This window comes from Cladophialophora immunda (assembly GCF_000835495.1).
Source record: "Cladophialophora immunda strain CBS 83496 unplaced genomic scaffold supercont1.3, whole genome shotgun sequence".
NCBI classification, from domain to species: domain Eukaryota; kingdom Fungi; phylum Ascomycota; class Eurotiomycetes; order Chaetothyriales; family Herpotrichiellaceae; genus Cladophialophora; species Cladophialophora immunda.
The window spans coordinates 793160-818490 of record NW_015622543.1 but is presented as its reverse complement, the minus strand read 5'-3'; the positions used below and the strand labels follow the sequence as shown (position 1 = coordinate 818490).

Here is a 25331-nt window from a genome sequence, read left to right as displayed (position 1 = left end):
GACCGCGAGTATTGGGCCTAAATTCTAAAGCATCATTTTTGGAAAGCCTTCTTTTGTTCCTGAATGGTCAACCCCAGATAGCCTCCGTAGAATTGCGACAAGCTAGAAGTCCGATTTTGCCAGCGGAAAAGGTGGTCTGCTGAGGACTGAGTTGATGCTGCGTTGTTGGCGAACCCTTAAGGATGACGGAAAACAGTTTCCTTCAAGGCGAGGGCGACGAGTTTGGTGTCAATTGTTCGTTCCACCAAGCTCTGGTGACTTGTTCTTCCATCGACATAAATTCCACTTCATCCAAATCTTCTTTCTCCACGTCAATGTCGACGCTGATATCGATGAGCAACCAAGCCCGCAACGCTGCCGTTAGACGAATTCGCTGGTTGATATCGAGTAGTGCAAAGATCTTAAACCCGTTGATCTCATAGGTGCAAAGATCGGTTTCCTTGAAGACCGCTTCGTCCTTCTTGAAGCACTCGCTGTAGCATTGCTCGCGAACCCAGTCCACAATAGATAGCGCCGACGTCCCTCCCAACGTCTTCGCGGAGCTGGCATCCAGGACCACTTTGAGTCTTTCCAGGAATGATATCTTGTCGCGGAGATTATCCTTTCCAAAGCTTGCCAATGTCATGTTCATATCGTAAAACAACGCGAAAAGCCCTGCCTGATAGGTGTACACCCATTTGGGATCACAAACCGCGTTCATCGTCTCACAAGCATAGTTCGAGAACAACGCCGACTTCTTAATCGCGATATACCGATCCAGAAGAGACTGCTCTGGAGTAGGATCTTTTGCATGCTTTGGTGGAAGGGGTTGAACCCTGTGGTTCTCGTCGGTGCTAATCAGATAAGCGGCACAGGCGTGGCGGACTAGCTCAGCATGGTTCTGTTTCGACAACGCCTGTAAGCGCCTCCACTTGAGGAAGACCATGGTCTTGATGGCTTCAAAGTCGCTGAATGATCTTATCCTGCAAGGCACAGACACGTACATTCTCTTGAGGGTCGAGAGTGACAGTGCGGTCTTGTCAGCATTGAAAACGAAGTGTTCTAGGGCCCCTGGTCGTTGCAGTAACGCATCCAATGCTTTCAGGTGCTCCATGGCAGCGTCTTTGTGGTTCATGTAGCATTCAGCCGATATCGCATAACGCAAGGCCAAGACGGCCGTCTCCAAGTCAAAGTCTGCATTGTTTAACAGCGACCTGAGCATCCCATAACCGCTCGCTCTGCGTTTCAAGATTGAATGGTTGAGGATGTGCGAGTTTGGTGGCTCATTTATTCGTTTGGCCATTTGCTCCTCGGCGATTATAAGGATCCAATGCAGGGCCGCGCGCGATTGCTGTATTGACCGAGCCGCAGGCACTCTTTGCGGGCAGTACAGGGCGTCTCTATGGAAACCGAACATCTGTGTTTGCAGGTCGGTAAAATCTTCAAGCACCTTGAAGTCAGCAACGAATTGGACAAAGTAAGGGAAGAAACCCAAGAATGCGCTTTGTTAGATGACAAGCGACGCACAGTAATTGAGGAGATATTTCTCGTAGATGTCAATAGAATCCCCAAGCTGGGAGAATGATCCCAGAGACCCAATCTCGGGTGACGAACAGAAGGGGTGATGGTCTCCATCCGAGCGCCGTCTGATGACGCCTTTAGAACTGGTTTCGTCCTCCTTCTTGAAATGCCGGATGTCGACAGGGTCAGACTGATGTCTTGCCAATTTGTTGCCTTTGACCTTTGCAGACCCGGTTGACCCGGTACTGTGACGGCGGTCTGGTAGGTCCAGAGTGAAGAAATTGGTCGGCTGTGTGGCTCGATTGGCGTCTCGCGATGGATACGGAGGGATGTGCTCGGGACTACTGCTGGAAGTGCGAGAGGCTTCGTGTTGGGCGCCTTCCACGACAAAGTCGACTTGCAGCGATGGCGGCTGTTCAACCTCTTTTATCAGTGGCAATGTATTGTGGTAGAGCTTAGCATTCAGCTCTCAAGCATACGGCGACACTCACATTCCTGCTCACAGCCGAGGAATTGTTGTTGTTTTTGCGACGTTGATGCGAGAAGCGCGCCACATGAGAGTTGATCCGCGACAGCCTTTTCTTGCTCGGGCCCCCATTCTCACCCTGCCCCGTCTCATTGACGAAATGAATAATCCCGGATGACATTTATGTGATGTTGTTCTTAATGAAGGTCATGGTGATTCTGCAGACAGCCTGGATATCAAGCTCGGGATTCGGAGACGAGACCGTGCATTGGGGAGAAGACGAACCTCAGAGTAACCGCGAGTGGACTAGCAGATATCGTCCACGACCAGCAGTGAGAAGAGGGGTCCAGCTTCGCAAACACTTACAAACACTACCCGTTTCGGGCTCTACAGAAGTGGAAAAGATCAAGGACCGGCCTTAGTAATCCAAGTTTGTGCCAATGGGCCAATTGACCGCCTCTGCAATTATGCTCTTGGCTGCGCCCATTTGATCCTTCGCCCGATCACTGGAGGATTTGATGTTTTTCCGCTTGCAGAAGGCTGGCCGGTGGTTCATCGCATCGATTACCACAGTTGGAGAGTGCAAGGTGTCATAGGGGAGCGCGGTGGGGATACACTGGGTCATCAGGTGAGGGCTCATAGCAGCAGCACTTTTGGATGCTATAGAAAAAATCATCACTGCTGGTCACTCCACGTTCATCGGCGGATGGGACCAGAGTTTCTGGTCGGGATTCGGCTCGTTCCAATCTGAAATGCGTGGGTATTCGCAGGCTTCTTCAAGGGTAAAAGCAAGGAAGCCCCCGAGGCGATATGCGATCTCCCTCAGCACGCATGTCGGCGGCCAAAATCCTGCCGAGTTCCAGAAATGCTGAGCGAGAAGTCTTTGGCGTTTTGGGGAATAGGGGAGATGCGTTAGGTAAGGAATGGAGCGATGAAAAAGCGAGAGGGAAGCGAAGGAAGGATTCTAGAGTCGCGTCGCATGTTGAGTCTGTGATTGTGCCAAGCGGCGCCAGCGGCCAGTAACCGCATGAGGCAATTTGCCACCGAGTTGTCGAATCGGGTCATATCCCACGAGTTGTCATTTTCCATATACTATTATCTTCTATCTCAGTAGCACTCATACATGGTCGAAGAAACACGGTCCTCTGCTCTTGGCCAGTCGCTTCTACCAACACCAAGGACCCCTTGAACACTCACTCCAGGGAAACCTGTCTAGTTCCACCGTCTTTCAACCCTCATTCCCATCTAATCCGTTTCTCCTCGCCCAAAGTCGCACCCGAGCAATATGCTCAGTAAAGGTGTATATCAAGCCCGCAAGATCCTCCGCCTGTTGGCTTGGTGTCAAAGTCGGCCTACCCAGCATCGGTAAACTTGTCTCCCGCCTGCCCTCCTCGGTCGCCGCCCTTGTCCGGATAGTTGATGCAGAGTACCGAAAGGGTGGAAAGAATTCGAGACGTTGGGGGGTTTCTGATACAGATCGAAGCCGTGGGTGTCGTCGACGTTGTGGCCGCGTCGAAGAAGAGTCCTCCTCATCTGGCACGACACGTATAACTGGCAGGAGACGCTCAAGTGGAGCACCACCCGCCCCACTAACTCCATTGTAAGTACGCCAGAGGACATCCTCGTTCGTCCGGATGACCGACCCACGGACCGGCGCTGGTGCAAACAGGTCTTGCAGGTCGAAGTCAGGTATTGGCGTTGCCCCGTGGTCGGGCACTGGTCTGATGATGGGTGTTGACGGTGATGGCGGCGAGGACGGCGGTGAAGGATATCGAATCAAGTCCTCGATCCGTCCGATCGCTGGAATTAAGGGGACCTGAATATCCTCGATCCCATCCTCGTCGATTTCGAGCATGGGTATGCGGCGGCGTTGGTTGCGGCCCACGGTCGTTGGAACTAGAGAAGACAAGGAGCGCTCAAGGGGCTCGTCATCGTGGCTGAGAGACATGGAGATAGCGGTAGCTGTGGCGTTATTGTTGGAGGGTTGATATAACGCCATCTCGAAAAGTATTGATGAGGGGATGTTGTGAAGGGAGGCTACCTGAAAGGGAAGTAGTGTTGAGTGAGTGTTCGTATACTGTGGCTGTGTCGTACGCGCCAGTGATGTCAGGTGAGTGCGGCTGCCGGTCAGTAAAGCGTTGCAATCAGGTGTCAGTATGTCTGAGAGAACTTCTTAGCTGCAAACTGGAGAGCCTCGAAGAGACAATATATACTTCTACTGGCAACCAAAAGGTCCTCTCGAGGTCCTCGTCCCCACGTCGACCCAAAGCCAAATACTTGTTGTTTGGGTCGAGATCCGGGACTCGCAGAACGCGAATAGAAAGCGCAAAGACGCGGTCCATGCCCAAGTAACTCTCACGAGGGTGCTCAGACGCCAAACTCTTCGCTAGGACAACCATGGTTCGAGTGTATTTCTCGCGCTGGTGGCTAGCGCATTGCGACTTGGGCTCGAGGCATCTTGCTATCTTGGGGACGACGCTGTGAACGCTGGCGTCCTCGTTGCAGAACCAGGAAGACAACCGCTGCGCAGAGTAGAAGAACTGCCCTGCACTATGTCGAATGTGAAAGTGTATCTGGAGGATCGTTTTTGTAGCCAGGTAGCTTGCGGTGGCTACACCGTGGGACATCTGCATCGAGACCTTCGTACGGTGACACGGACTGTAGTTCAGTGTCTGTCTGGGTGAAGTTGGCTGGACCCGGTGGTCGAGTCTAGGGACAGAAGCATGATTCGATCGATTTTGAACAACCTTTTCAAGTTTGTGGATGTACCAACCTATATTCTCACCTTCACTGGAACGATGAAGTCTCTGGGACTTATCGTTGTCCAAGCATGAGAAAGATTGAGTTTTGCGCTGGGAAGCGAATTAGCTCGTAAATGGCCCAGCAAGCAGTAATGCTGAGGTTGTAACTTTATCGCACACAGAGGAGATGGTCGACTCGACCGTAGACTTTTCACTGGTACTTCGCAGGTTTGTGTCCGCAGTAATATGCCAAAGGGGCGGACATAATCCCGAAGGAGCTGAGGCTTTTCGAGCATCTAGTTGCGACAGAAGAGATTTGTATTCAGTCGACTGTCGCCGAGAAGGTCCGCAGAGACCTGCGAAGTCTCGAATATTCGGGAGAAAATGCACAAGAAGCTTTTGAAAGAGCGTACTCGAGAGTGCTTATCTATCCAGCCTGCTTGCTCTATCGCCTCAGTTGTAGTGGCACCGTAATTTCTTCCCACGGTGAGGCACAAGACGGAGAGGTGCATCTTTGGGTCAGTTCTCTCAATCTCACGACGACCATCCTTGCAATCACAACAAAGCGCAACATCTGTATATTTTATCAGGCCCTAAGCTCCATATCTGTCCTTTGGATATTCTGTCCATCTACCATGGCTCTGGATGGGATAGTGATTGTCAATTTGGGACTGGAGGGGGGTCAGGGAGCGGATTCATTGGCCGTGGCCTGGGTCGACGCAGCATAAAAACATCGAGGGATGGGCTCTCGTCCTTGGAAATGCGTCAGTGCTCAGAAGAATATGACTGTTCTATTTCCGACATACTGCATCTGGCTGGTGCTCTGGTCGAGATACAGGTTGAATCGGATGCATGACGATTTGCGTGGGCGTCAATGAGTAGGGTGAAGCTGCGACGACCATGCGATGGACTGGGGCTCACTGATCAGATCCTCAGGGAGCTGGAAGTAGCTCGACTATTTGTCTCTGAAGTGTCAACAGGTTAGATTGCCACGGCGGAGGAAAAAGGGTTGAGGGTCGACGATGTTGGCAGAGAGTGACACAAGAATGGCCCAACCAGCAGCCTCCTCCTCCTCCTCCCCCCCTCCCCCCTGCGCTTTCGGAAGAGTGTCACACTGTCCCACGAACCATGCTCTCAACATTCAAATACTTATGGCCACTCGCAGGTGACCTCGTCGCTTTCTTTTCTGGAGTCTGGGTGACGTCGCGTTAAGATCGACATGTCGACCGCATTCCCTTTTTACAGTCGTCGTGACGGTTTCTACTCTGACCTCATCCACGGCCTAAAGTCGGACAGACCGAGTGACTGCAGAGACATTCCATTACTGAGAGTGGCTGCTGCCCTCCGATCTACAGTTTCCATCAGGGAGACAGCCATGACAGCCGCTATCGGGACGACAGGGCGCCCTTGCCAGTTCGTAGGAACACAAATTCGACACCTCAACCGCCATTCAACCACCGATTGTTAGCACTCTCGCTACCCTTGACACTTGCGCCCTTCCGCTCACCTCACCCTCCCCAATCTTTGGCTACTTTCTCACTCTTTTGGCGAGTAGATACTCTTGACAACACCAATATCACCATTGTCACTCCTTGAGAACAGCGGACCTATTCCCACACACCAACATTGTCATCAAAGACCGCAAGATCGTACTGTTTCCGGTCCAAGCACGCCTATCAACATGTCTTTTATGCTCGATCCACGTGGGGACTTGCCTCCTCCCACTATCCAGCCGAGCTCGTACTATTACACACACCATCACAAACGAGCCAAGTCTTATGGTCTGCCAACTAAGAAACCCAAAAAGAAGCAATGTTATGACTGGATCTTCTCGACAGCCTCCAATGTCCACATAGCCATCGACCGTGCCACCTTCAAGACATACGTCTCCTTCAAGTCATACGTCCTCACAGTTTCTGACCAACGCCAAGTGCCAGTTCGCGGCATTGGGACAGTCGAACTCAAGCTTCGTCGAGAACCGGGCAGCCGAGAAAACCACACCATTGTCCTGGAAAATGTCTTGCATGTCCCCGATTGGCTTTGCAATGTGATTTCGGACGTCTACTTTGTGCCTGCCGCCCTCTATGAGCACACATGGACTGAGTTTGGTGTCAACCTATTCTGCCGAGACCAGGAGATATTCAAGCCGTGGGGCTATACTGAGAACTTCTGTGGCCTGGATCGACTGGTGCTGTCAAAGAATCATCAAGGACGTAGCCCCATGCTTGAAGATCCGGAGCGAGAAGTGTTTTCCGTGAGCTTGACCTGGCCGCAGGGTCAGAAGGACAAGTGGAACAGCTTTTTTGCCGAAGAGATGAAACAAGAGGCTACGCGCATCGAAAAGACCTCAAAGACGAAACACGCCCATGACGAGACGAAAGGTCTCACACGAGAGGTGAAGAGCAACTTGATAGAGAAAACCAAATAGAAGCTGGTCCCGGACACCAAGAAAAAGCCGGAAAATCACAATCGAAGCGAGCCTGGTGAGACCAATGGCGAACCGGAGATACTTCCGAGGGGTTCTAGTCTCATGTTTGACAATGTCAAGGTCTGAGACCAAGGCATGTGGTTCTTTACGTCTGAGCATCAAATACAGGTCACAGACGAGACGGGTGGAACGAGGTTCATCGGCTGGATTGATCTGCGAATGTTAATTGGATAAGAGATCCAGTATCGATACGCCAAAAGGGCTAGATATGAAGTAGATTGGGTATGCACGATCTGTATAGCAAATCAATCGCATCCATCATTTTTTTTTTTGCGATACAGGTAGACCGATATTTTGCAATCACCCCGGTAAGTTAATGCACCAATCTTACCTCCTTGCCTGGCTCCCATTCATGTAACGCAGAGTGCAAACTCCGCCAGTAATTCAACTTGATACATTCCCTTTTCGCACTCTCGACATCGTCCTTTTCAAAAGCTTCACCCAACGCCTTCTCCGTCTCCCTTATCCTCTCTACATTGTCTCTCATCAATGTTTCGATCTCGTCATGAGTAGTCGCCTCCTCCAGCATCTCCTGTGCCTCCATGACTTCCAGCAACGTGCTGTGGTCCGTCACTCCCGCATGGGTGGCGTTGTCCTCGTGCGTGATGTCGATTCCATGATTAAGCTGGAGAAGGTACCTCGCGCGTAGGAGCGGGTCGGACAGGGTCTTGTAGGCGTTGTTCAGGAGGGAGGAGAGCGCGCGGGATTTCTGGTGCGAGGCCGTGCCCGGCGGGAATTTGTCCGGGTGGTATTGCGACTGGAGGCGCAGGAACTCGCGGCGGAGATGCGAGAGGGGGATGTCGAATGCGCCCCGAGGCGGCGGACCTGACGCGAGTGTCAGGGGAAAGAGCGTGTAGTAATTCGTCACGTCCAGAGGGCTGGCGGAAAGCGTTGCATCCTCTTCTTTGGGCTGCTCCGTCGTTTCGGGTGGCCCTTCGGCTTGAGTCTGCGCTCGAGGCTGTTGGTGGCATATGGCGGACGTGCTAAATGCTTGTCGTGGATGACGAGTCGATAGTGGTCGCGAACATTGCAAGAGGCTTGGTCTCCTTCTCGTCGTTGCAGGCGCAGTCGTCGCTGTGGGTGAGTCAATCAAGCAGAGGCGGCGGAGGTGCCGGAGTGTCTGTCGCGTCGGCACTGCTCCTGACATGGCTACAGTGTTCCTGAGAGAAAGGATCACCAGTGACCTGCTGGCGAGGGGGCAGGATATCAATAAAATTGATTGCACAAGGGGTTCGACGGTTGCAGGCAGAGAGAAGGATAAATCTCAAGGCGCAGAAGGGGACGATTTCGGTGAGAGTCGTTTTGAAAATTATATGGCACACGTCATTGTTCCGGAATCGGAGGATGTTCGGCCGAGGGACGAAACCAGTTTACTTGGTTTCATGGTACTCAACTTCCATGTCGCTGTTACATATCATTCTACAGAGGTTCTCTCGAAAAGGTAGGTGGATGTCAGTTCTAATGATCACGATAAACCGTGTTACTTGTGGACGAGGTTAGGCCATCCCTGGCATTTCTTATTCACAATCACCTTGGAAGTAATCAGCCCCGTCTCTCGCCCTCGCACAAAATCGTTGGAAGTCGGCATTTCCATTCCATCTTCCAGTGTCCACGGTGTCGGTACAGGCTTTCTTAAAATACTTGTAGTCGTCTTCGACACGGGGCTCATAGCAGTGTAGTAGTCTTACTGTTGTCTACCAAGTGGGGTGGCTTCGTGGCCCCAAGAGCAGGATATCGGTTCCAAACAGCGTAGTCGGTTTTGATGAATATCGCAATTCATGGAGAGACGCCCTATCTCGCTGTTCTCGACCCGGGGCTGATCCATATCTCTCCAGCAGTGCTTATCTGTTAGCAGGTCTTCTAGTGGTGTTGCCGGTTGACCTTGTTGCATTCGCGAGTACAGTCGCGTCAGCCGTGGTGGACCAGCGCTGCATTTCTGTTTAACGTTACTGGAAATCAAGTCTGTAGCAATAATTAGTGCAATGCGACTGGAGGTGTAGGAAGAAACATGGTGAACACTATTTCGTAACCGCTTTATGAGGTTTCGACAGCGAAGACCGAGGACTGAGAAGCACAAGGAGCATTGAGTCACTGACGTCATTGGCCAACGCGGCTAGCCCCATCTGCCACTCGCAGCGGTTCAGACCTTGACCTCGAGAACCGAAGCTGAACTCTCTCTATCACAGAAACCACCTAGGTAACAGGTGCGAAAATCAGGGCATACCACCCGCATCCAGATCTTTCGGATCTCCCTGCTCCGATATCTCTTCCACTCTCCACATAACCCGAATTTCATCGCAGTCCGCGAGATTACCCCTCATTTCACTATCAACGTCCGATCATGTCAGACTACTACGACCGTCAAGGCGGGGACCCTCGCGAGTACGGCGGCGGTGGTCGCGGCGGAGACAACTACTACGACCAGAGCCAGCGCTTTGACGACAACGGCCAAGGCGGGGGCCGCCGGGATGACTATGGCGAACAACGCCAGCAGGGAGGGCACGGAAAAGGGGACGGTTATGGCCGACAAGAAGGACGCTCTGGAAGAGACGACGGCTATGGAGGTGGTGGCATGAGTGGAGGCTACGGAGATGAACCACCTCGCCATCATGGTCGTCGCGATGATGAAGGCTATGGTGGCAGCTCGGGCGGAGGTGGAGGATATGGAGGCGACGGCGGGTATGGAAGACCCTCAGGCGGAGGCTATGGAGGAGGCGGATCTGCCGACTACGACCAAGAGGAAGTGATGCGACACAGCCAGCAACACGGCAATCCGCAAGATTCCGGTCTTTTTTCTCAGGCCATGTCATTTCTCAACCAAAACAAGCACAGTGCTCAATCCGAGGACGTTGACGAAGGTCGTATGCAGCAAAGCCATCAGATGCTCTACCAGCAAGACGGTGGCGGCCAGCAGCACGACGCCTCCAGCTTGGGAGCGGGGGCTGCGATGCAAGCCTTGAAGATGTTCTCTGGGTCTGGTGGAGGCGGATCCCAGTCTCAGATGATCTCCATGGCCATGCAAGAAGCTTCAAAACTGTTCGACCAGCAGAGCAACATGGGCAATGTTCAGGGCGGCACAGACAAGCAGTCGGCGATCAACATGGCTGCAAAAATGGCCTTGCAGATGTATATGAAGGGTGGTCAAGGAGGTGGTGGCGGCGGTGCTTCTGGGCTGATGAGCCTTGCCAGCAAATTCTTCTCTTGAAAAAGGGGGACGGGTCTGCTGACTATTACTCCATACATTTCTCCCATAGCTTCAAGGCGAGGGAATTCCGACAAGGCTCCATGCTAGATTTCTGTGGAGCAACACTACGACATAGCTGTAAGAAGAAGGTTTAGCGATGGACCCTAGTCCGCTTCTGGCAAAGCCGGGCCAGTCACGAAGCAGGCGTCATGCTCGCATCCTCCACAGACTGCGCATCCACAGCACCGAGAAGCTTTGGAGAAAAAGTCCCCTGACCATCCCATCTTCTATTCCCTCATCGCATCCTTGTCTTCGATAGTCCTTGCTTTTGTTCAGATCAAGCTTGTTGCGTCCAGCGCCTACCCTGTCCATCTCCTGTCGGTTTTCCGCATTCAGGGAGGCCACAGTCGTCCCTCATTTATCGCCCTTTTGTCGTACACGTGTCTGTGCCTGCGAACATCGCTTTCCATCGACCTGGCCCAACAAGAGGACAAAAATGAGGTGCGCCAAAGCGTCATAATTCCAACAAGTCTGAGATAATCATCAATAATGAACCAAAATCCGGGAGACCACTGGCGCGGACCTGGGGGGCCCCCTCAGAGTGAGCCTCAGTCACAGGGAAGACCTTTTGCTAGCTTCGGGTATGTTTGTGTTCACTTATCATTCACCGCGCACACCTTGCGATTTGTTGAATGATGCTTTTGTCGATCCTCCTCGGTGTGTCTGCTGCCACTATTTGCTCCGCTAACTCGTGTTCTGCGTCAACAGTCCTAATGGGCCTGCGCAACCTCCTCCGCATGTCCTACCACCGCCGCCCTCGTCTTATCATCAGCATCATTCGCAGCCTTCTGCAAGCCACAGCCTGTCTATCGCAGACTTGACTCAGGGCCCTCCAAATCATCAGCAGCAACATCAGTATAACACCCAGCCTCCGCCCCCGCAACCTCAAGGTCACCCTATCGGTGGGCCGATGGGACATAACATGCCCCAGCACTCACCTCCGTACCTCGGCCGTGACAGGGAGATGAGAGAGCTCCGAGAGCGAGAAATGAGGGAGCATGAAATGAGAGAAAGAGAGATGCGCGAGCGTAACAACCTCGAGATGCAGAGACAGAGAGATGAAATGATCATGCGTGAACGAGAGCGTGAGGCTCAGGAAAGGGAACAGATGGAGCGCATGCACCGAGAACAGCAGCAACAACAGCCGCAACAACAGCGCCCAGTGCAGAGTCATGCCGGCTCGATTCCTATTCATCAGCCCGTAGCCTCAAAGGTCCAAAACTCGATTCATGGTCCCAACGGCCTTCTGGCGAATGGAGGTCCTGGCGTATCCAATGGCGGCAGCCTCTTCGGGGGACCCGGACAACATGAATCGCAGAGACCATCCCAATACATGCAGCAGCCAGTGCCGGCGGCGCCTCCACAACCAGGTCAATCGTTCATGCCTGGTCCGTCTCCGATGCCCGCTCCAGCACAACTAGCACACGGCCAACAACCCATCTTGAATGATGCTTTAAGCTACCTTGACCAAGTCAAAGTACGCTTCAGTGATCACCCAGATGTGTATAACAGGTTCTTGGACATTATGAAGGACTTCAAGAGCCAAGCGATCGATACGCCAGGAGTTATTGAGCGTGTGTCAAATCTCTTCAACGGCCATCCCGCTCTGATACAAGGATTCAACACATTTCTTCCACCGGGGTACCGTATCGAATGCGGGACTGAGGAGAATCCGGACGCTATCAGAGTCACGACTCCTAGCGGCACGATGACTCAATCTCTTCAGAGTAGAGGGCGCGCACCCTTTGAACCTGCCCCGCAACCTACAGCAGCTCGACAGGACACATTTGAAAGCAGACATGGATGGGGACAGCCTCTTGGTGCTTCACCAGGTACGAGATCGGCAGAACTACCCGGGTATAAGCCCGGGCCTGGCGAAAGACCCATTGATGACGTCTCGAATGCAATCACTCAACAAGAACAACGTGGCGTCTCAACTTTGCAAAGTGCAGTCACTGCGGTGACAAACGGAGCCACGAGGCCAGCACTTGCCGTATCACCTGGGCCAGGTCAAAGTGGCGCATACCCTCAGCAGTCCGCCGGGTTCGGTGCTAATGCGGGTATTGGTGAATTGAAGCGTGGAGGTCCGGTTGAATTCAATCACGCGATCAGCTACGTGAATAAAATCAAGGTACAATAGGCCCAACAATAGTCCCGCTATTGGATTGTGTGTGAATTTACTGACCTGGTGACAGAACCGGTTTGCGCAACAGCCAGAAATATACAAGCAGTTCCTTGAGATTCTGCAGACTTACCAGCGAGAGTCGAAACCAATCCAGGACGTCTACGCTCAAGTCACCCAATTATTCATCTCTGCCCCAGATCTACTTGAGGATTTCAAACAGTTCTTACCGGAGTCTGCCGCTCAGGGCAAGGCTCAGGCTGCCCGTGTCATGAATCAACAAGAAGAGACAAGTAATGTTCGCGGCGAACCTGGATATGCAAATGCTGCCATTCCCCAAGCTCAAACTCCAAGGCCTGCCTCCAAAATGCCGCCTATGGGTCAGTTTGACCCTCCGAGCACGAGCAAAGACAATAAAAAACGCCGTGGGGGACCTGGAGCCACACTTTCCAACCAACCGGCAACGCAGCCTCCTGTCGATACTGGCGTCACTCAGGGTTCACGAGCTGCTCCGGTCCAGGTTGGCAATGCTAGCAAAGTAAGTACACTTCATTCACTGTTCGATCTGCCCCGCTTCAGGGGGGCGACATCGAAATATGACATGTTACTAAGGTCACTCGCAGCGCCCGAAACTGGCAACTCAGCGTCAGCCACAACCTGACATGGTCGTCACTTCGCCAACTCTTGTGCCTCAGCTTCCTGAACCCCTGCCGCCCTTCCCAAACTCATCCACCACTCAAGAGGAGCTCGCATTTTTTGACCGCGCGAAGAAGCAGATCGGTAATCGTGCTAGTTATGCCGAATTTCTTAAACTCATCAATCTATACTCTCAAGATCTTATCGACAAATACACTTTGGGAGACAGAGTGGGGGCTTTCATTGGCGGCAATCCCGATCTAATGAATTGGTTCAAAAACTTCCTCGGTATCGAGGATCAAGAGGAGGTGATCGAAGCGCGCGTGCGGCCCGACCCTGGTCGCGTCAATCTGTCTCATTGCCGAGCCCTCGGACCTAGCTATCGTCACCTGCCTAAGCGTGATCAGGACAAACCTTGCAAAGGGCGAGATGGAATGTGTTATGAAGTCCTCAATGATGTCTGGGCTTCCCACCCTACTTGGGCTTCTGAGGATTCAGGCTTTGTTGCTCACCGCAAGAATCAATACGAGGAAGCTCTGCATCGGATCGAAGAAGAGCGCCATGACTATGACTTCCACATCGAGTCGTGCCAGCGGACCATTCAACTCATGGAACCCATTGTCCAGCAGATCGGAGTCATGAATGAAGCGGATCGAGCCGCTTTCGTCCTAGCACCGGGCCTGGGTGGCGCAAGCGAAGCCATCCCCAAGCGCATCATTATGAAAATCTACGGTCGCGAGGCCGGCGCTACGGTCATGCGAGAAATGTTCATGCGCCCTACCGCCGTGCTGCCGATTGTTCTCGCAAGACTCAAACAGAAGCTTGAAGAGTGGAAGCAGGTGCAACGGGAATGGGAAAAGGTCTGGCGCGATCAGATTCACAAACAATTCTGGAGAAGCCTCGATCATCAGGGAATCAACGCGAAGAATCTCGACAAGAAGAACTTCCAGCAGAAAGCACTAACGAGCGAGATACAGGCCAAATACGAGGAAGCAAAGAAGAACCGTGACAATGGCATCGTCGGAAAGAGGCACCAACTCCAATACACTTTCAATGACTTGGACGTCATCACCGACGCAACTCGGTTGATACTGGTGTCCTTGGATTCAGACCGACAACAGACCTTTAACAGCGGCGAGCAAGAACGAATTCGAGGTTGGCTCGTTGACTTCCTCGTTCGGTTCTACGGTCTCGATGGCGAGAAATTTGTGGAGCAAACTGACATTGTGTCAATAAGACAACATCACGAGCAAGACGAAGCTACTGATGGCCATGATAGCGATGCTCACCCACCAGCCAAGGGTAAGAACCAACGCAAGTCGGACTGGCTGAGGAGGTTGGCGCTTGAGAGGAGACACGGCAAGGAGGACAGCGTTGCTTCAGCAAGCAAGGAGTCGACCCCGGCACCGGGTGGCAGCAGCGAGATGGAAGTCGATGAAGATGCCCCAGTGTCGGACGTCCCAGACGAGCCTCAACAGCCGTGGATAAACGTCGCCAACAGCGACACATCTGCCCGCCATCTGGCCATGGACGAGACATACCCCCACACTACGTTCAATCTCTATGCAAACGCCAACATTTATTGCTTCTTCAGACTGTTTGAGATGCTGTACAGCAGGTTGCTGGCGATCAAGCTCAACGAGACGAATGTCCAGGAAGCTGTTGCGAGACACAAGGGCCTCAAGGGAAGGATCAAGCCTGCCATCGAACTCCGCATGATCGACAAAGGACCAGACTATTTCTTCTACAGTATTGAAGGAAAGCAGAATTACTACCAGCAGATCTTACAACTATGTCAAGAGGTCTTGGTTGGCACCGTCGATCTCGCCCACCTTGAAGAGACTTTGAGGCGGTACTACAACAAGAGTGGCTGGCAGCTTTACACAATTGACAGGCTCGTCTCGGCCATCCTTCGATTTATTATGAACATTCTGGGCGGAGATGCTAAGGACAAGAGCGTTGAGATTACGAATCTCTTCCTGCGAGATCGAGAACGCCCCGATACAACCCGGAAGCAGGAAATTCAGTATCGAAAGCAGGTGGAACGGTTGTCCAAGGACGCTGAGGTGTATCGTATCAGCTACGTAAGTTCTGCGCTTCGAACTGAAGCAAGAAGGAAAACCCGCTGACCTCTCACAGACTCCTGAAGATCGGCTTTGTACCATACGCCTATTCCCATCGGAAGACGCTACTTTTGACAGTGACTCTCTCTCAGATGAAGCTCGCTGGCAATACTATATCGCATCCTACACTATGACAGACGCCACTGAAGGCGTCGATCAATCACGGATGCACACTCCCTACCTGCGACGCAACATTGCCCCCCAGAACGCGAACATCGAAGCCGCTTATCAAGAAGTATACGGCAACCTTGATCACATTGATGAGCAGACCGCCTTTATTAGTCCTGATTCTTACAAGCTTCTGCTGCAGGGTGATTTTGGCTTCCTTCGCCGCAGCGCGCTTGAGAAGCCGCTGAGCAAAACATATGAAAAGGGCAAAATTGAGGAGAGCGAGAGATTCAGGGAAAAATTTGTGCGCAATACGGCGTGGATGAGGGATCAAAGAGCCGAAGATGTTGAGCGCAGGAAGGCTGCATGGGAGAGAGGTGTCCGGGAGGGATTTAGCGGCTACGACATTTAAGGCAGGTTCGAATTCTTTGGCACGTGGAAGACGCATACGAGGACACACGGAGGCGCATGGCCAAGAGCACACTCTGGTGCACAGGTTTCTATGTAAAGATATGGACGAGAAGGTTTTGGCTGAGACAGGTCGAAGGGCGCAGTCTCTACTGCCGAAAGGCTGGACGAAAAGTGGAACCTTGCAAGTACCGTGTAAAGTAAATACGGAAGCTTGTTATGCAACCTCCCATTTCGCAGGCCAAGGTGGCATTCGAAGAGCAACGGATGCGAGGAATCGTTGTCGCAATGACGAATTGAAGCAAGACTAGAGAACACGAAGCGGCATAAGAAAAACAGCTGGCAAATGAACTCCAGTGAGGAATCTCTTTCACAGTCGAACGGAGATGTGGTGCTTCTTTGTGTGATCATGATCAATGGCTTTGAATCCGAGACATGAGTATACGGCGGATGTTGTTTGCTTCCAGCACTCGGTCCTCGTGAATCATCCAAAAAGCCACATGTCGGTGCTTCAGTGTCATGCCCGCCATTCCATGTCAAATTTTGCGACATCGTTATCAGACGGTTGGCACTATTCACCGAGTACAAATTTACCCATGCAAGCACGAGCAGAGGTAAGCCTGGAGCAGAGGCATCGGGAAAATTGCGTCGTAACCCGGTCTCAGCACGTAGTAAAGAGTGGAGACGATGGACTGCTTCTTGCTCAAGAAAAAGTAACACCAGGAGGCACCTTCGGATTCCTCGTACGGAGTACAGAGAGTAGTTCAGGTGCCAGGAACTCCGTGTTCCACAATTGAGGCGTTATCAAACGCCCAGGCGCCGAGGATCGATCGTTGCGCTTCGAAGGCACCAAAAACAAAAACTCAATCTCGGTGCGCCAGGAGAGCATCCGCAGGAAAAGCGCCGGGTGAATCTGGTGGCAGTTCACGGTTGCTACAGTGAGGACCACGCACAGCGCGAAATTTGCTGCTGTGAATCGAGGATTTCCTGGGGTTGTAAATGGAGCAAACCGGAGCCAGTGGGCGACACAGGCCGGTCGGGCAATCTTAATGGCGTTCAACCAAGCTTTGTTGTTATTCCCAATCAGGTATGGTGTGGAGTTTGCTAAATCTCCGCAATCAGCCCCTTTTCGCCCCCTTCATCGCCGTCGTCAACCTGCGCAGCCAGTCACCATTGCACAGTCGTCTTCACCTCGAGAATTGCTTGCATATCCCCCGCCACAAGAGCGCCCACTCCACCTCGCAAAGCCTCCTGCTCGAGGGATCGTCGTCCTCCGCTCCCACGTCTCCTCCCTCCTCCCATAGGCCAGAAACCTTATCACCTCATCTTGCAGCGCCCAGCAGCCACCCAACAGCCATTGACATCGCGTGTTTCAGAACGCCCAATCTCCCCTTAGTCCCTGTCCGCCAGTGCAGAACTGTCGTTCCTGCGAATCTTTGCCATATCAATGGCCAACTCGCCCACGCAAGCTGATCTTCCGCCCTAACGATCGTGATGCAAAGTTGGAACCCACGTTTTCACTGGCGAAAGCTCCAGAAGTGTCCCCCGTAAAGAAGATGTCAAGGCCTCAAATACTGCGCAGGGAAAAAGAGAGCAGCACCGTGCCAGCCACTGGTTCCCATCTCCTGTTTGATCAGCATTCTCTTCGGCTAGCCTTTGCCCGCCCGTGCTGTTCTTGAGAGTTGGTCAAGAACCCCTCGAAGAGTCGACCATACCGCTTCGAGCTCCAGGCCAACTTTAATGTCCAAGAACCCAGGCCAAATACTGCCAAGTGTGGTGCTTTGAGTTGCCTGCTTATGGGCCAGCCAAAGGCTAACTTCCGACAGGGGGGCGCTAAACGAAATTCGCAGATTTGGCGCTATCCCCATGAGTCGCACCTCCGACTGGCGTAGCACCCGTGCTGCATGCCTATATGCACCTTATCACGTCCTTCACCAAACTTTCTCTTCCTCTCTACAAGGCTCTGCTCATGGTCTCTTGAGGTGCTTCACAAGAGTTCCGCGTTTGTGTTTGTTTTTCAGCGTTTCCAACTACCGCGTCCACTCGTTTACGCGGGCATTCTTTTACAAGCCACCAAGGGATCACAATCAGAAGGGAAATCTTCGACGAGGTCAACTTCCCGTAATCTCAGCCGACACGCACGGAGAAGACGCACTACTTCTAACATGAAGGCTGTTACAATCGCCGCTGCTGGTGCAGCGGTCATCACCACCGTTTCTGCCGCCAGCCATGTCAAGCACATGCATGCGAAACTACACGCCAATGTCGCTCGCGACACCTGGGTCGACTGGAATGCGACCGCTGCTTCTACTTCTGCCACGCCTGTAGATGGAGAGTCGAAGACCACCACCTCCTCAAAGGCTCCGGTCAAGGCTGCTACCACTACTGCAAGCTCTTCAACCTCATTCCTCTGGGAGGACTGGACTTCTACCTCCCTTGCGGTTGATCCCGCAAAGACCTCGAGCACCTCTTCTAGCACGACCTTTGAGACGTGGGCCGACTGGACTTCCTCTTCGTCCATTCCGGTCGATCCTGCCACCACCAGCACCACTGAGACCTGGGGTGACTGGTCAACCAGTGTTCCTGTGGATCCTGCTTCTACGAGCACCGAGGAGCACACGTGGGGAGATTGGACATCCTCTTCTATTCCGGTCGATCCTGCGACAACCGGCACTGAGACCTGGAGCGATTGGTCGAGTGTTGAGGAAACCACCACTGTCACGTTGGCCTCGACCATTACGGAGACCAAATACGTCGAGCCCGTTGCGGCCACGAGCGACTCCAGCAGCTGGTCCGACTGGACTTCTTCAACTACCTCGGCATCGGTCGCGGCCGCCAGCGTGGCTACTTCCTCGAGCTGGTCCGCTGCCGCTGCGTCGGTCGCGGCTGACAGTTGCGCGATCTCCATCATTACTTCTTATGGCCTCCCGACTTGTAAGTAGCCTTGATCCGTCGATGTTGATGCTCTGTCTCTAATGCGCATAATAGGGTATCCCACACCTGTTCTGGCTGTGAACACAACCAGCAGCACTTCCTCCAGTGCCTCGTGGGCGGATTGGACCTCGTCAACATCGAGCACGCCTGCAGCAGCCGCAACGACCACCAGCACGTCTTCCTATGCAAGCTGGGCTGACTGGACATCCTCGGATCCGGCCGATGGTGCAGCGACTACTACAAGCACTTCCTCCTACACGTGGGGTGATTGGATCTCCGCTTCGACCGACATTCCATCGAGCGAGACGGCGCCTGGATGGGCACCGACTCCTGCAACTGCATCTGTGAGTGGTGGGAGCAGCTATGCCTCGTCCGGTTCTTCCTCGAAGCCCAGCGGCGGTTCGAGTAGTGGGAGTTCGGGAATCTCATCTAACGGTGATTCGTGGGGCATGACTTATTCCCCATACACCGCTCAGGGCGGCTGCAAGGACGCTGGCACGATTGCTGCGGACATGGCCGTCATCGCACAGAAGGGATTCTCCTCGGTCCGTGTTTATAGCACCGACTGCAGCACGCTCGAAAACATCGGTGGCTCTGCCCGTGACAATGGCCTCAAGCTTATTTTGGGCGTCTGGATTTCTTCGACAGGCATTTCAGGCGCTCAAGGACAAGTCTCCGATATCGTCGCCTGGGCGCAATGGGACCTTGTCGAACTCATCGTCGTGGGTAACGAGGCTGTCTTCAATGGCTATTGCTCCGCCAGTGAGCTCGCTGGCTTCATCTCCAGCAGCGCAAGTGCTTTCAAGGGTGCTGGCTACACTGGCGCCGTCACCACGACTGAGCCTCTGTCGGTATGGCAAGATACCAGCAGTGCCTCGGCATTCTGCAGCGTCGTTGATGTGATCGGTGCCAACTTGTACGCCTTTTTCAATGCCGATGTGACCGCCGATAAGGCTGGTAGCTTCATCCAATCCGAGATCGACATCCTGGACTCGGTTTGCTCGGGCAAGGCCGTCTATGTTCTCGAATCCGGCTGGCCTCACGCTGGTAACTGCAATGGTCTTGCTTGCCCCAGCCCCGAAAACCAGGCAACGGCTCTCAAGGGTATTCAAGCAACCGCGGGCGCCCAAGTTGTCTTCTTGAGCTATGAGGACGAACCGTGGAAGGAGCCGGGACAATTCGGCGTGGAGCAATATTGGGGATGTGTTAGTGTTTTCTAACTGACATGATCTCCTCTTCAGTGCCAACTATCCCGAGTTGTGCCTCTTGGTATGGGCCAAGTTAAGAAATCCTCTGTAGGAGCAAGGAGAAGAAACACGCAGCAAGCGAAGTAAGCGTCATGTATGAAATTGCACAGCCAGCGTTGCCACATGTGTACAGTCGTGAGAGTGACATGTTACGATGTCTGCTTTGATCTTTGTTTGAGTTCATTTGTATATTCGTGTATATTATTTGAACACTGTCTACCCGAAGTTGGGGTGTAGAATAAGACTGGCCTCAGATTGATGAACGTCAATCAGGAATCCCATTCTATACAGTGATAGATGCTCGAAGGCTGTAAGAGACGTCCGCGTCAAGATGATCCCGCAGATAGTCATGGCATGATCTAGCGGAGCCTCGTGGCCTTCCCGCCGCAGTTCCACAAGGCTGGGGGAAAGGGGTGGCGGAAGGGGCCGCCGCCAAATCGCCCAGTCTTGGACTGAATTCGTCGAGATCCTATTTGGACTTCCTCCATCTCTTTCCCTCCCATCTTTGTTATGTTTTGTCTCAGTTCTGAACAAGACTCACGACATGTATGTCTTCAGCTGGAGGACGCCGCCGCCATGTTCCTTGTGACCACGTTGCCAACAATCAGGCCCCCGCGAAATCCAACCACCGCCACCGTCCTCGTTTGCGGGTGACCGACCTGCCAGCGAGTTCGTTCCTGATGAAGAGAGGACAGGTAGATTCACACGAGTACATCTCCCATTTCACAAGACCTCCTCTACACACGGCTGCGGCTAGCCACGCATCCTTCACCGCCGCCACCTCAACTTGGGAAAAAGTAGTCCATTTGTGGGGGTAACAACGTCAAAGTTTGGCATCAGTTGCAACTCATACACCATAACAAAAGGGATCCTGATCCTTAGTTGAAACCAGCAGCTCGGTCAAAAACAATTGAACTCGGAGTGTATGCACCTTGGGTAGTCGTTGATCGCTGCCTGGCTCCGCAAAGGCGGTCATTCTGTCACCCCTGCTCGTTACCAACAGCGCCGCAACAATCGATTGTCTGTCGGTCATCACAAGTGCATATCGAGTCCTGCGACTCATGTTTCAGGACTGCCGAATATGCCTCACCAAAATCGGGCGCAGAGAAGGAAGCCGGACAAGGCAACCACTAATGCATACCCCAATGCACCTTATTGGAATGTGATAGGTGAGCTGAGGCGAGATGACCTGCTCTGGTCTGCAAGGTTGGTCACAATGCCAGCATATAAAGAGGACCACGTCCATGGTCAGAAAAATACTCGCCTCCTCTTGTCTTGATCAATTCTACATTCGATGATTTTGATCATCCAGCCCCAGGGGCCCTAGAGGCCACCCGTGCCTTGTCCAAGGCATTGTGCAAGTGTCTTCCTTGCTTATTGGCTCGCCTATCTCATTTTCGAGCGGAGTTACTAATCCCCAGAGATAGGAAAGAATTTGCCGAGTGAGCGAGGAAACACCGCCCGGCCGAAGACAAGCGCAGGGTGCGAGCTCACGCCTCCAAGAAGCAGCCGATTCTTGCCGCAGAGCCGCATTAGGATCCAGGATTCTCCGATCACTAGGGGTTGACGTGCGTCACTCTCTCCCACTCTCGTCGCCATCGGGTCTGTGCCCCAACCTGCCAGGCTTGCCGCTTTTTGAGGGCTGGAGAAGCGGAACGCTCTCCATGCGCCACACCACCCCTGCTCGTTTCCATGCAACCAAGTCGGTTCCGTACCCGAGTATTTACGCTTCACATATCACTTCGAACATGAAGCCATCACCGTCATTGTCAGTTCGGGGAGTCAGCGGCCCCATTTGACCATTTGAGAACCTCGACCACTCTCCAGCCTGGTATTGAACCCAATCTCGACGGGGACGGGGGAATCCAAACTCCTACCATGGAGCGTACCATTGGCCGATGAGCGTCATTCCTGTCGCCCAAGCGTTGCACCGGCTAAAGATGTGGCTCCAGCATCCTCTCGTTTTGACGCCAATCTAGGCGCTAACACTGCCATTGCGGCCGGCAATGGACTGCTGATTCGGCGCCAGCTATCTGCCTAAGTGGTAAGTCCACCTTCCTCCTGCATGTGCTAGGTGTTCATCCATTCCGGCATTGTTGGCCGATGTATCTATTTGTTCCCAAGGACCATCATTTATGTCCCCCTGTGACCACTCTTCGCGTTGTCTCACTCGCATTTCACAAGTATCTCTCAGATCGTACTCCATATTCTGGCCTCTCCCCTATTCTTTCCTTTCTCCCTTACGTGCCTTGATCGATTACCATGGAATACTTCCACTTTACTACTACATCTGCGGCTCCTCATGGCCAACTTCCGTTCGCCGCACCTTTCTTCCTGCGCATCCACCACGTGCGGTATGAAGCTGCCCCGGACGAAGCGCCATTCGTACCGGGTCCAGAATTCTACTGGCGGCCATCGTCATCTGATCAATTTGTAACTGAAAGTGAATCGGGATGGTGGATCTGGGATCCTGGCCAGGCTGCTGGAAGGCACTTACGTCTAGCGTCGCTTGAGGAAAATGCCCGGCGCAGCCACCACAAGACTAGCACTTTGATCTGGGATCCCGAGCGTCACAACTATATACATGCGCCCGTCGATTGCACTACTGAGAACCCTCACCCTGACGTATGGCGGCGAATCTCCTTTGGCCGACACGCGACCCCTGATCTAGCAGTCATTGTCCATCAGGGAGAAGGCTTTGCACTGCATCTCCCAGGACCAGATGATTGGTTTGAGCAACTGCTACCAGACGTCTGCCAGGCACAGCTTGACGGTAAACCAACCTGCAAGCTGGCTGGGTACCTGAGCATCCTTGTGGGCCTCCTTGCTTTTGGGGTCGAACCACATTATGCTTGTCTCGCAGTCAACACGTGTTTCAGACCGGACGTTTCCTCGACGCACTTCCAGAGACACGGGTTGCCCGCGAGCTCAAGTAAGTTCATTTGCACAGCCTCAACATACCTTGCTCTCTTCAGAAACTTACTAGTTCGCGCCGATAACTCTAGGAAACCACAAACGCGCAATGGTCATCGAAATCGGGCATGATCCAGCCGAAGTCACATCCGACAATCTCAGTGCCTGGGAGAGAGGCGACTATGGCGAGATCTTTAGCTAAAGGAAAGCCTCATACGTTACTAGTGCAATCTGCTGATCACAAGGAGGACATCCGTGAGCATGCGCACATGAAAAACAGAATTCGGAAATGAACGTGACACAGAAAAGAGTTGAGAGGAACCGGGAACATTGTGGTCACATCGGTGAGACTGGTGGTTGGTCTCATTGTTCAGTGCCATAATTTTTCGGAAGACGAGGTGGAATCAATTGACTGAAAGCTCGCGCAGCACATACTGCTCACATCATGCAATGCCACCTTGTTTCGTTGCACGTCTGATCGAGGCTCGACTCGACCACGGTGAGAGATACGCTACTTAGCATCCTACCTTACGACTTTACGACTTATACTCACGACGGAAACGTCGACGGCCGACTACATTTTGACATTTACTGCAACTGACCGTCAGGAAGAGATGGATTAGGGTGTCCCAGTACACAATGGAGACACTTCGGTCTGGATCTTGGTTCTGCATTGGTCTTTTGGATTGGTTAGCTGCCTCTCCAGTCAACGTTCACTGGCTGTTTATTTACTCTTTGATTTGCTTGCATTCGTGTCTTATTGTATCATGTTGTGTATTGCCATCATTATGTTTTGTGATGGCCATTGTTCGGGTATATGAAGGGAGCATTGTGTGAGGTGTGAATGACCCAGCCTGTCTTTATCCAGCTACTTGTTGTTTTTGGATGTATTGTCTTACTGGCTTCTATGTTTACGATGTGATGTCTAAGATTGAATGAATGAATGAATGCTTGCCAATGTCAACTTGATATCATTTCCATTCTACTTGTCGCATTTTCATATTCTTTGGGCAGCTGATCAACTACGCGGTGTAACCACGGATGAGAGTATCTCCAGGGACCAAACGAAAATTGAGATCACAGGCTCATATTATGTCTTGATTCACTTTGATTCAGTTTGTTTTCTGTATATGTTTTCTCATTCTTTCTCCATCTTTTGTTTTCACGGTGGAAAACTCTGGATAGATCTCCGTCAAGCATGAGATTTCTCAGTAATCTCGTCCGCCTCCTTTTCTTTTTCTGGGCAAGAGCCTACTCTTCCAGAGGACGCCGCCAATAACGAGGAATCAAGAGCCAGTAAAGATCCCTTGTGGCAGGGTGAGGACGCGGCGACGGTGATGGTGACGGCGGAGGTATCAGTCGTGGAATTATGGTTGGAGTTTGTATCTGGGAGCGGAGGAGGGAAAGCCCTGGGAGTTTTTTGTACCGCCTGGGGGTTTCTAACATTCAGATCTTGTAGTGACAGGTCCCTGGGATGGTCAGTCTTCTGTCACCTCATGGCCCCCCTGAAGCATGGGCAGCGTGGAAAAGTACAGGGAAACAAGAGAAGGAGGAGTACGAGTGGTGCTCTGGGCGAAAAGGGACTTGGCCCAAGCATGTTGCGCGTGAAAAGAAGACTTCCGGGTCAATAATTAGTACCAACGACTCCTTCGTGATCGTGATGGTAAAGACGTAGCCCTGGAGCAGTGGCCTTGGCTGTATAGTCATAGGTCGCTGGTGATGCGGTTATCGCGACATCTTTCTCTCAGGGAGCGCAGTCTGGTGAGCTGGGCTTCCCGCCGCTGCATTCGGCTGAGTATTTGCTTGTTTGGCCACGCGCTCCCCGAAAGGGATATACGCTGGAGTCGCATACTGGATGGGAGTGTTTATTTGCTCCCCCTTCCATCGACGAGAACGATACTTGTTTTAAAACGCAAAAGCTGCACGGGATGTTTCATATGCAAAGAGAATAAGGGAGGATGGGAGGTTGGGAGAGGAGAGTGAGCTGACACAGGCTGTGACCGGGTGGGCTTATGGAAACATTGTCCCAGATGTCCAATCGTTTTCAATCTGCGCTTCGTGTGTATCTTAAGCCATCGTCCCCGGGGTGCCCATTCGTTACTAAGTCAACCCCGAGGCCCAGCCTTTGGCGACTGTCTCTGGGCGACTGTGGCAGCCAAAAGTGGCTGGATTATTGGTTCACGGCGCGTCCATGGGTATGTACGGAGTATACCTCAGGGGCTTCCGAGTCCTGGACATTCCGCAGCGACTTTGGATCAGCCTAGCGGCAACCAGGCAAGGAAGTAGATGTGGAGGATTTGAAGCCGTCCGTTCTGCCGCGAGAGTATTCGGGCTCGATGCTTCGTGCCCAGTGAAAAGTCAACCGTGGTCTACGAATGGCTGTGCATAGAGCTTCTCGTCG

General features: G+C 52.6%; 8 protein-coding genes across 8 annotated transcripts; 4 read left to right on the top strand and 4 right to left on the bottom strand.

The window, feature by feature from the left end:
• Window positions 1-202: 202 nt before the first annotated feature.
• On the bottom strand, window positions 203-2147 carry PV07_04861 (uncharacterized protein; the record flags this gene model as incomplete). Its single annotated transcript, XM_016391711.1, has 3 exons — window positions 203-1419; window positions 1507-1912; window positions 1992-2147. 3 exons carry the CDS (start codon window positions 2145-2147, stop codon window positions 203-205), a joined length of 1779 nt encoding a protein of 592 aa, XP_016249230.1.
• A 237-nt stretch (window positions 2148-2384) lies between these two features.
• On the bottom strand, window positions 2385-2591 carry PV07_04860 (uncharacterized protein; the record flags this gene model as incomplete). The annotated part of the gene is made up of 1 exon (XM_016391710.1): window positions 2385-2591. One exon carries the CDS (start codon window positions 2589-2591, stop codon window positions 2385-2387), a length of 207 nt encoding a protein of 68 aa, XP_016249229.1.
• Window positions 2592-3036: 445 nt separating this feature from the next.
• On the bottom strand, window positions 3037-4338 carry PV07_04859 (uncharacterized protein). Its single transcript, XM_016391709.1, has 2 exons — window positions 4180-4338; window positions 3037-4126 (listed from the first exon to the last, which is right to left on the bottom strand). Exon 2 carries the CDS (start codon window positions 3963-3965, stop codon window positions 3195-3197), a length of 771 nt encoding a protein of 256 aa, XP_016249228.1. The 5' UTR covers window positions 3966-4126; window positions 4180-4338; the 3' UTR covers window positions 3037-3194.
• Window positions 4339-6375: 2037 nt separating this feature from the next.
• PV07_04858 (uncharacterized protein) lies at window positions 6376-7338 on the top strand. Its single transcript, XM_016391708.1, has one exon. The coding sequence runs from the start codon at window positions 6389-6391 to the stop codon at window positions 7133-7135; it is 747 nt and encodes a 248-aa protein (XP_016249227.1). The 5' UTR covers window positions 6376-6388; the 3' UTR covers window positions 7136-7338.
• On the bottom strand, window positions 7338-8456 carry PV07_04857 (Fe-S protein assembly co-chaperone HscB). The gene has a single exon (XM_016391707.1). The coding sequence runs from the start codon at window positions 8340-8342 to the stop codon at window positions 7509-7511; it is 834 nt and encodes a 277-aa protein (XP_016249226.1). The 5' UTR covers window positions 8343-8456; the 3' UTR covers window positions 7338-7508.
• Window positions 8457-9365: 909 nt separating this feature from the next.
• PV07_04856 (uncharacterized protein) lies at window positions 9366-10572 on the top strand. Its single transcript, XM_016391706.1, has one exon. The coding sequence runs from the start codon at window positions 9537-9539 to the stop codon at window positions 10398-10400; it is 864 nt and encodes a 287-aa protein (XP_016249225.1). The 5' UTR covers window positions 9366-9536; the 3' UTR covers window positions 10401-10572.
• A 49-nt stretch (window positions 10573-10621) lies between these two features.
• PV07_04855 (uncharacterized protein) lies at window positions 10622-16247 on the top strand. Its single transcript, XM_016391705.1, has 5 exons — window positions 10622-11020; window positions 11148-12570; window positions 12635-13099; window positions 13185-15281; window positions 15337-16247. Exons 1-5 carry the CDS (start codon window positions 10929-10931, stop codon window positions 15838-15840), a joined length of 4581 nt encoding a protein of 1526 aa, XP_016249224.1. The 5' UTR covers window positions 10622-10928; the 3' UTR covers window positions 15841-16247.
• A 968-nt stretch (window positions 16248-17215) lies between these two features.
• Window positions 17216-20400, top strand: PV07_04854 (uncharacterized protein). The gene is made up of 2 exons (XM_016391704.1): window positions 17216-18770; window positions 18825-20400. Exons 1-2 carry the CDS (start codon window positions 17741-17743, stop codon window positions 19988-19990), a joined length of 2196 nt encoding a protein of 731 aa, XP_016249223.1. The 5' UTR covers window positions 17216-17740; the 3' UTR covers window positions 19991-20400.
• The last annotated feature ends 4931 nt before the right edge of the window (window positions 20401-25331 follow it).